Source organism: Pungitius pungitius, chromosome 14, assembly GCF_949316345.1.
Source record: "Pungitius pungitius chromosome 14, fPunPun2.1, whole genome shotgun sequence".
NCBI lineage: Eukaryota > Metazoa > Chordata > Actinopteri > Perciformes > Gasterosteidae > Pungitius > Pungitius pungitius.
Genome location: NC_084913.1, coordinates 12,047,840 through 12,058,205, shown reverse-complemented (window position 1 = coordinate 12,058,205; position 10,366 = coordinate 12,047,840). Strand labels below are relative to the sequence as shown.

Here is a 10,366-nt window from a genome sequence, read left to right as displayed (position 1 = left end):
CTGTATTCAAGCTGTGTGCATCTGGCCTTTTTCGAACTCAACTACATTGAACATTTCAGAAGAAAAACAAGTTCCCCCGCCTCCCCCGCGGCTGCTCGCAGTGAGACAATTCTCTCCCCCACCCCCTGTGTGGCTTCTGTATGGGCAAAGAAGAGGAAGGGAAAAGCGAATGTTTTGCACGCCCCCCCCCTCCAAACCCCCACCGAACCCCTCTCCCCTCCCCTCCCCTGGGGCAGCGCTGTGTAGTAATAAACGTCCCCCATAAATCTCCCCCTCACTCCATCATCCCCTCCTCCACATCCAACTCTTTTTTTTCTTCTGCTTCTTTCTACTGGTTAACAGCTTCTTTTCTTCTCTTGCAGCGCTGCCTTTATCCCCCCCCCTTCTCCTCTGCAACCCAACCCTGACATTGACTCTGCTCCGTCACGGGCTCACGGGGCGGGAGGGAGAGAGGATGACCGTGGAGCGCTCCATGGTCTTCCTCGGCAAGCGCCTTTTGTCGCTGGCCCGGGGTTGAATCTGGTGAGATGACTCTGGGTGTCAGGTTAAGGCCCGTGTGATGGAATGACGCGGCCGGGTACCGGCAGGTGAGGGAAGGAGGGTTGGACTGGGGAGGGGGGGGCGTGACTGTGGCAGGGAACGAGTTAAAAGGCCTGGCCGCCTGAAATTCACCGGAAAGTCCCGCCAGTCCACCAATTAGGAGTAAATTAATTACAGAGTGGTGGATGGTAGGTGAAACCCTGAGGATAGTGTGGACTGTTTTGAGGGCAAAGCTTCCAGGCGGAAAAGTCATAATAACAACATTTATTGGAATATTTAAGATTCCTCTTAAATGGATCACAACATCTGCTGAGAGTAACAGCAACTCCCTTTGTTTTGTGTAGTTCAACGTCTGTATTCCCCCTGATAAACCAACAAACTGGTTCACTGTGGAGACACTTTTGCCTGCACGTTGGTCCCAAATAAAGGCCAACAACTGCTCAGGATTCACGGTTCGTGCGGCCGTGTAGTACTCTCAAACAAACCGACAACCCACTCAAAGTTTGTCCCCTCACACAAGAGGGTGGAGAAGAAAGACACAAGTTACCGCCCAGCGCCGCCGAGGCTCCTCCTGCAAAGGATTATAAAGCAAATGTCGGAGCTGGTGCAGGGCAGAGGGGGTGTTTCTGCAGGGTCAAAAACTCTCAGGAGCCGCACATCTGAAACTCTGCAGACCTGCGCAACTTTTTTTGTCTAGCCGAGCATACTTTATTTTTTGTTTTGTTTTGTTTTTTCGACTACTTTTCGAACTCAACCCTGGTCGCTGCAAACATGACCACAGCCGTGGCGTCGCCCTTCTTCGACTTCGACATAATGAACAAGGTAGCTTCACGTCTCTCTGTCCCCCCCCGTCCCTGTCCCTGTCCCCGGGGTTTCTGTTAGCATGTTAGCCGCTGTGGAGGAATGACGCTCCACGCTCGCGGCCCTCTGCCGTGACGCGCCTGCCTTTTTTTGGAGGCTTGGGTTTTTATTTTATTTTTCTAAACGTGTTTCTTTTGCTATTCGCATCAGTTTCGCATCGAAGCCCTCCGCTGGTCCCGACCTGTTGTCTGCGTTGTGCTGCCGGAGACTTTACTTAAACTCTCGCCGGTTGTTGTAAATGTTGAACACGTGCCACACGGGTTTAACTGAACAGGACCAAGTCGCGGCGGTTCTGACGCGTTATTCGTGCCCTCTTGTCTGTTGGTGAGCGCAGTTTTGCGCCACTTTTAATTCTCCACAAAGCAGCCACATGCTCGCTAATCATTGACTGGATGTGTCTGGCTTTTACTTGCGGTTGCTGCCATAAATCAAGTTCGCTGTGATTAACCGTGTTAATATTTCATCAAACTTAACTGGTTTTCGAAATCTTAACGGTTCACCGGTGCGTTGACGTCACGGCCTCGTTTGTGTTTGCATGCGTTGAAAGGTTCTCTTTTCCCGCGCGGTTGTTTTTAGCCATGGTTATTAATTCACATGTCAGTGATTAAACTGTCATGTCTATTTATTTTTTATTTTTTTTATAAACTAGTTTATTGAAAAGTAGATCAGCCTTCCCATGTCATTGATCCTGCAGGATGCTTGCAAATGATGCCGCTCTGCGGCCCGTTTACTAAACAGGGCATTCCTGCCCCCTGCTTCCTGTCAGCTGCTGTTCTATAGGCCTGCATCCGCTTATGTTGTTGGAGCCAAAAAAGACAGTCATGCAAGAGGGGCCTGTGTTTTTTTTTTTTTTTTTTTTTTTCTTCTCTCCAGCCCACAACTCTTTTGAAAGAAATGAGCACTAGTCGAGGGTGACTCATGTATAATATTGACCCTAACGATTTGTATTCCTTCTGTCTCTGCAGAACAACAAACTGCTCAGCTACAACAACAACAACCTGGGTGCCCCCCATCCCATGTCTGTCCCTTGCACTGGCACGAATGTGCCCATCTCCAGCCCCGCCGGAGTCCTGCTGGACAGGAAGGCGGTGGGCTCTCCCTCGGTGGGAGGCGTGTACCAGCGGCGGCACTCGGTCAGCAGCACTCGGTTCAGCCAGAACCAGTTTCTGAACAGCCTGAAGGCGGCGGAGCACTCCTCGCTCATCTCCGGGCTCGGCGGCGGCAGCAGCAGCAGCAGCAACAACAACAACAAGGAGAACCGCCTGCGAGACCGCTCCTTCTCTGAGACGGGCGAGAGGCTCCTCAAGTGCCTGGGCCCCGCCAGCCCCACCGGCAGCAGCCAGGTGAACTCGAGCCGCTACAAGACGGAGCTCTGCCGGCCCTTCGAGGAGAACGGCTCCTGCAAGTACGGCGACAAGTGCCAGTTCGCCCACGGGATCCATGAACTACGCAGCCTGAGCCGCCACCCCAAGTACAAGACCGAGCTGTGCCGCACCTTCCACACCATCGGCTTCTGCCCGTACGGGCCCCGATGCCATTTCATCCACAATGCCGAGGAGCGCCGCGGGCCTCCCCAGCAGTGCTCCCCGCTCAACTCCTCCAACAAGATGGACCGGCCTCGCCTGCAGCACAGCTACAGCTTCGCGGGCTTCTCCAGCTCAGCCGGACTGAGAGACAGCCCCACCTCAGTGACCCCCCCGCCCATGTTCTTCCCCGGCGAGGTGCCGGAGTGGCCCAGCAGTAACCCGTTCACCTACTCCAGCCAGGAGCTGGCCAACCTGTTTGGACCGAGCCTCAGCGCCGGTCCTCTAGGCACAGAGCCCCACACCCCTGCACCTCCCTCTCCAACGAGCGCGCCGTACTATTTCCGACCCATGTTGGAGTCCCCCCAGATTTTCGAGTCTCCATCCAGCCCCCCCGACTCTCTGTCAGACCAAGAGGGCTACCAGAGCAGCTCCGGAGGCAGCCTGAGCGGCTCGGAGTCACCCACGCTGGATACAACCCGCCGCCTGCCCATCTTCAGCCGCCTGTCCATCTCCGACGATTAGGCCGCGCAGCACGAGTGACTTTAAACACAAGTTTGATGACACAAAGAGAACGCGGCACTCCCCTCTACCTCTGCGCCCTCGTCCCAAGTCCCCCTTCCACGCGCCGTTTTAGTGCCCTGTCAGCGTAGCAAGGACGTAGTCAGTTAAGGGAAATCTCTCTGTCTCTTGTCATTTCACCCCTGTTAATCTGCACAGCAAGTTTTAAACCGTACTCTGCCATGTGTCATAGTGCCAAAAAAAGGAGAGGAAATTGAACAATGAAAATCATGAAAACATTGACAGTTTTTTTTCAGGTGCCACTTGTTTCTTTTTTTTTTTTCTTCATTAGTTCTTGAATGTGTAGCAGCACAAGTGGCCTTGGAAAGGGGAGTGCTTTGCACTACCCCTCACCCCCCCGTCCCCCCCCCCTCCCTCATCTTCTCTCTATCCCGCCCTTCTCCCTAAAGATACCACTTCCCCGGAGCTAGCTAGCGGGTGCTCACTAACTTATCTGTAGATCTACCGCAGCCATTTTTACAGTCTGCGCTAAGATGAAAAGAAAAAAATAGACCCTGAAAATATATGAATAGTTTTTAAAAGAAGAAAAAAAGTGCCTGGGGCGGTTTCTGCATGTGTTTAGGGTGAATGGACTACTGTTTTGGATTCTCTCATGTACCCCCCCACCCCCCCTTCACAGTTCTTCTCAATCCCGGCTTATGTAATTGTGGACTGGGTGAGTCTGCAGGAAGGACTTTGAACTGGAAGTTGGTTATGTTCCCCCCCCTCCTCCTCCCCCCTCCCCCCTCCTGAGTTTCTCCCTCTGTTGCTGGTCACTGGCTCTTTCTATGGGAAGGAAGTCTTGATATCAAACCGATCATTAAACCTGTAAGACTTGGCCCCGCCTCTGAACCCCGCCCCCCCCCCCCCCCCCCAGCCTTCATCCTCGCCGGTCTGGGGAATTCCAGCATTCCCATGGTGCAGTTGTACATCCTGCGATTGGATTTCCAAGCTATTTTACTTAACTTCTTCCCCCACTTTAGTACCTGCTCTGAGGAGCACTCTGTTCTCATTACATCCCTTTTTTTTTTTTTTTTTGCATTCTTTATTTGATAATTTTTTATTAATGTTATTACGGTTATTGTTTGAAAAGCTTTCCGAACAGAAGGTTTTGCTTGTCACTGCTTATTTAACTTATCAGAACATATTTATTGCTGATCATATGCTTTTTTTGGTTAATTTTGTTTTGTATTTATCTGGATAATGAACAATAGAATATATTTTCTTTTATGTTAAATTATGATCTTCCATATTAATCTAAAGATTGTGAAGACGTTTTTGTCAGTTTTCCTTTTTTCACAGTTTAATATATTGTACTTCAATGACTTTTGTTCTGCAACTACACTTTGTCAAAATGAACCTTAATTTAAAGCAAGAAAAAATGCGAAAAAAAGATGTTTTGCGTTTTGATTATTTATTGTACATTTTTTTCTTATTCCCTCTTATCAGACTGCAATTTCATCTTTTCTAGATTTGCTTGTATTCATTCCTGACACCCCCCCCCTTCACATCTTAGAATAACCTGACAGTAACGGTAGCTAACTGTTACTACATTGATTAACATGGTGTGTTTTTGTCCCAGGTCTGAGTATTAACGCTCAGCACTTGGGTTGGCGGTGGGATCTAAAGGGGTGCTGGGAGACCTCTCATTGGGTTAGGGGAGTCTGCAAGTCAGAGGACTGCTTCTGTTGAAATGTTTCGTCAGTAACGTTCTTGCACCCCGTGTCTGTTATTACAAGCAATAGCTGTGACCAAATGGGTTGAGGAAAGTTAATTTTGTTTTCATTTTAATTAGATCGGATGCTTGATGCACTTGCTTGGCCCCCTCTTGACCATTGGAAGTGCCTCTTTGAATACATTCCAGGTAGCTAAGGCTTCACTGCCTTTTTATAATTGATAAATGGAGGACAATTAAGGTTTCTTTTTTAGGTCACTGGTTCTGTTTCCTCCATGTGTTTGGAAGAGGTGAACAAATTTTGACATAAAGAAAGTAAAACAGTTGAATGTATTTTTTTTCAGCCATGTTTTTTTTCACTACAGTAATTTCTGTGTTTTTTTTTTTTCCCTCTTTGTAAGAATTGATTGCCGTCAATAAACCCTGTATTTTTTGAAAAGTTAAACTGTGTAATGAGTTGTGTACTTGGGTTGAAATCTAGATGCTCCAAACAAATATTTCAGTTCAATAAGGGCGGCACATGTTCTATACTTCAAACTCTTGAGGTCCGATAGTGTCCTACCTTTTAAAATGCTCTATTATCGTAATGGCTGGTTATTTCACACACTACTGTAGCAAAGTTGTGTCACAGCTTGACATCCTTGACACATGCCCCACAAAAGCCTCATCAACTCTAAAGTTTCCAAGTATTCCAGGGACAGTTGTTGGCAGCAGTGCCAACAGCTACTTAAGCATACGTTTCATCAATTATCTTTAACTGGAATGCAATGTTGCCTTTTAAAAGACCGTTTACAACCGTATTTAAAAATAGGAAATGGAACGGACTGCTTCTCTGTAAATAAAGGAGAACCAAAGGGAGTTTTTCTGCGGTTGAAGTTGATTGGTGAGCGACACGCAGGATCAGTCAGGGGTATTGACCTGGCGATTATCAAACCGAGCAGGTTTTGGTTACGCAAAGACAAGGCACTGCTGGTTTCAGCAGAAATATTGATCAGGGGGCTGTGATGGTTCCGAGAATAAAATTCTTTTTGGTGGGGGGGGGTTTATCAGCTGATCAATGATCCTCAGGTTACCAGTACACCGATCGATACGTGTGTTTGGGTATTCCTTCAAAAAAAAATGATACGCACAATTGGGTCATAGGTTGATCAAAATATATGTAGCACACACGCCATGTGGTCAATTTGACATTAATAAAGCAGAGTGGTATTTGACTCCAACAACAGCAGCAGCTTCCCCCTTCATGCACTCAACATCCAAACTGCTTCCGCTTTCGCTCGCTCTCTCCGGACACTTCCGTTCGCCCGTGTTTATATTCTCTCAGATTGCCGGAATAGGAACTCCCTCCCCTCCATACAATGGCGGGTGCTGACCCGTCACAGCTGACCCGTGGAGGCCTCGTTGTTAGAACCTGTGCCTGCTGGATTCATATCTCGTTCCTTCCCCCCCCCCCCCATTGACCCTTCCCTGCAGACCAGTGAGGGGAACAGGGAAATTGCCTGGCAAAACCCACTTTTTTTGTATTTATCTTCATTTTTTTACATATGTATAGTTTATTACTCACTAGTACATATCGTTTATTTCGCACATTCATTTAACATGAAGCGAAACGTTTTCGACTTCTCATACCAAACCAGGTGAATATCACTTGAGAACATCTTTTTTTCTTTTCTTTTTTTTGTTACACCCTCAGAGACGAAGGTGAACTGCGTGCAGTGTGAGGGACATGAAAGAGGGCTGTTTCCTGTTTGTGCGGTACACACAGGCACCATGAGCCAGGAAGCGGCTTTCTGAACCTCCAGCAGCAGGTCGGTGGTGGCGGAGGGAGGGTGTCATCGGCTCTGTAATATGTGGCAGGAACGCATATCAAAGAGCCCCCCCCCCCCCACACACACACACAAAAATAACTTCCATTACTTCTATCACGTTTGACAGCAGGTCGCTTTCCAACATGGAAACGGCACGGTGACACGGATCGAGTGTGTGGTTCGTTCACTGCTTCCTGCACAACAGGATAGTGCAGGTGTGCAGCTTCACGCTCAGTATCTTCAACCACCTTTAACCCGCACGGTTGAGCAAGAGAATGCGGCGGCATGTACACTTTGTAATTGTGTTATCAGAGGCAGGTTCACGTCTTTGTCTGAGATGAGGAGGTGAGCAAATAGTTCTGGATGTGCTAACTGTGCTATTTCCCTTATCAACACTCCCAGCTGAGTGCAGGGCAGCTGTAGCCGAGCGTGCAGGCATGGGCGATTGTTTCTGCATCGCTGCAGAGGGACAGGTGATGGGGAAGGGATAATTGATCACCAAACAAGGGCCGAGGTCATCACTGAGTGAAGAGGTTAGGCCATTCGGAGAATGCTTTGTCTGTAGAAGAAGAAAAAACGCAAGGTGCGATCAACCTCCTTCCGACACACATACCGGAGCAGTCAAAATTAGTGAAGACTGAACTTTTAATGTCCGTGGTTGGGTTAGTTAGTGGTGAAAACATAAGCTCACGGTTTGCGACACAGACCCAATTAAAGCCTATGAGGAGAACAAAAGGGCAAAGAGTGTTTTGGGAAATACTAATGTTCTGGTGAAGAGGTAGATGAAACAATTGATACCACTCTCTCGTTTGTATCGGAAGTACGAAACCACAGCCAGCAGCTGGTTAGCTTAGCTCAGCACAATCACTTGAAACAAGTGCAAACAGCTAACTGGAGTCTGTAAAAAGTGAAAAAAATCCACATACCAGCGTCTCTAAACTTTATCAGCACCTGTTGCCAAGCAAACAGAAAATTGAGATTGAGAAAAAAGAGATATGTACGGAAATCACAGATAACAGCTTACCATTTGCTTTTTGTGTGGATCAAACAAAGTAGCTATTTCCCCCAATTGACCATTTGTCCTCATATTAGGGATCGACAGAGAGAGATGCAACTAAAAAGAAAAACCACCCATCCATCTTCAAAGCCGCTTACCCTTCATACAGGCGTTCATGTGGGGGGGGGCTGGAGTCGGGAGTTGAGAGACGCCCGACTCCACCTGGGTACCCAGAGAGAACCCACGCCGACACGGGGAGCACTCGGTGGAGTCGGCACCAGGACCTTCTCGCTGTAAGCTTCCTGTTTAATGTTCAGTAGGAGTCCGGAACCGGTGTGGGTTTGCGGCCCGGTGGTTGGGGACCACTGTGTTAGGGGACAGACCCCACGACCCGCCCGCTACTTCTGATGGACCCGCCGAGCTAATGTTTCACCTTCTCCGTGGCTCCACGGGTGGCATCGTGCAGAGTTAAGAGTTTTGTTTTCCCAAATACTGAAATTCTTAACTTAATTATGGGGGAAGTGTTTTATAATGTGTGTTAACAAGGGGCCTCCTCAACCCATCTCTAATTCCTTCCTGACTATTATCTCCCTGTAGAGTATGTATATGGGAAGTTCACCATCTGGATACAAAACAATAGAGATGAATAGCAGAGAAAAGTGGATTAGCTTTAAAAGCTAATCCACTTAATTGACTTTTTGATAACATTTCCTGTGCATTTACTGCATTATATAAACCTACTGCATATGTAACACTTTTCTCTCCAGTCGTGCAGATTTCTGTGCTGCAGCAAAATGGCGGTCCTTATCTTTGTAGGTCTACAGTGTAGTGTGTGTCACAGTGAGACTGATGGCAGATCAACAAAGACAACAGTCCCAACCCCTCCGTGATCCTGTGGGTTTAACCCATGCGCTCCGCAGCCCTATTATCCAGGCGACTGAGGCTGTGACACACTGCTCACCGAGTAATAGCCACTAGCCCTGCCGGGATCCAGTGTCACATGTGCTCCCCCCCCCCCCGCCTTTCCCCGCGGGCTAAGTGGCAACCCCTGACCTGTGGAAGAAAGGAAGAGAAAAACACATATGTGTTGAGCAGGAGGAGCGACGACTCTTCAGGCGTCTGATGGCCGTCTTACAGGTTGTGGAAACACACCCTTCCACTCCTCACGGTGACAGGAAAACAAACAACGGAGCCACTAAACTCCGGCTGAGCCCCGCGATAATGGACAAGCGATGACTTTTACCCAACAAACGAGACGCGGCGGCCCAGCGGAAGCGGGAGGACTGGCCAATGGGGGAGCCCGTACCGAACCCGACACTGCTGTGCTTTGGGTTTCTGGTCTACTGGGCCGAGTGAGTCTCTCCCTCTGCTCTGCTGAGTACTGAACCACTTAACTCCTCCTGTCTCATGACTCCCAACATCGTGGCCCGTTGGAAGGAAAGTGGGCTCCATTAGAAGAGATTAGAACACCTGCATTTTGACTTTACGGGATCATTCCGGTTTATAACGAGTTACTGGTGGGTTTTAGACACTATTTCCATTGCTTTTAAATACATTTTAGAGGTCTGGGAACATCGTTATATCACAGCCATGACATGTCAGATGCACAATAGACAGCAGTTTATCCATCTAATGAAATCCAATGGTTCCCAACTTTTCTTTTGCCCTTGACCCCTAAAATAAAAGCAATGTGTTGTTGCAACCCCTCTACACAGCATGCATGGGTTCAGGAGGAGCAGCAAGGCAGGCAATCAAAACAGTGAGTCTCTCAATACTTTTTAGAGGCCTGAGGAAGTAAACGCAACACAAATTTCACTAAAAATAGAGGCAAAAATTAAAGGTATAGTACACCCAGAATTAAAAAAAAAAAAAAAAAAAATTAAAAATACATGAGCTTTTATCACTTTTGATTTAGTTGTCTATTTTTGGAGTTAACGACCGTGGAGATGTCTCTCCTCTCTTGAATATAATGGGATACTGTCCTTTTCTAGAAATAATGATGGTGTCACGAAAAGATAATCCGCAGACCTCGCTACCCCCCATAGTTCCTAGTCAACTTACCCTAAAACCCTTGAAACCACTTTGAAAACAAAAGTTGCCATTTTGGTTGCAAAAACTGTGTGTGCATGACTTGAACCAGTATGTCAGGTCAAATGAAGTTGGTCTCTAAGACACACATGGATAGTTTTACATTTCTTCCAAATACATTGGGCTAACCCCGAAGTGAGTTTAAAGGCTGCAGGATGCTTTTTTAAGATATTAACCAATTGAAAATGTTATTGTTCCCTCCAAAATGTGGTGACAGAAACACCGAGCAAGAGGACGCAGCTCACCGACTGCTTGCGTATGTCCTACGTGTGTGGTGCATGACAGTGAAAGAGGTTCATCAAGCCACTGGACC

The 10,366-nt window shown here is 47.8% G+C and overlaps 1 protein-coding gene across 1 annotated transcript; it reads left to right on the top strand.

Moving 5' to 3' along the window:
* Nucleotides 1-1,130: 1,130 nt before the first annotated feature.
* zfp36l1a (zinc finger protein 36, C3H type-like 1a) lies at nt 1,131-5,388 on the top strand. Its single transcript, XM_037486706.2, has 2 exons — nt 1,131-1,362; nt 2,367-5,388. The coding sequence occupies exons 1-2, from the start codon at nt 1,312-1,314 to the stop codon at nt 3,447-3,449; spliced, it is 1,134 nt and encodes a 377-aa protein (XP_037342603.2). The 5' UTR covers nt 1,131-1,311; the 3' UTR covers nt 3,450-5,388.
* Nucleotides 5,389-10,366: the final 4,978 nt, after the last annotated feature.

Bases quoted from the DNA above. Each gene is read 5' to 3' on its own strand.
- zfp36l1a (XM_037486706.2), top strand. From the start codon at position 1,312: ATGACCACAGCCGTGGCGTCGCCCTTCTTCGACTTCGACATAATGAAC. The intron at 1,363-2,366 runs GTAGCTTCACGT...CTGTCTCTGCAG, and splicing joins ACTTCGACATAATGAACAAG to AACAACAAACTGCTCAGCTA.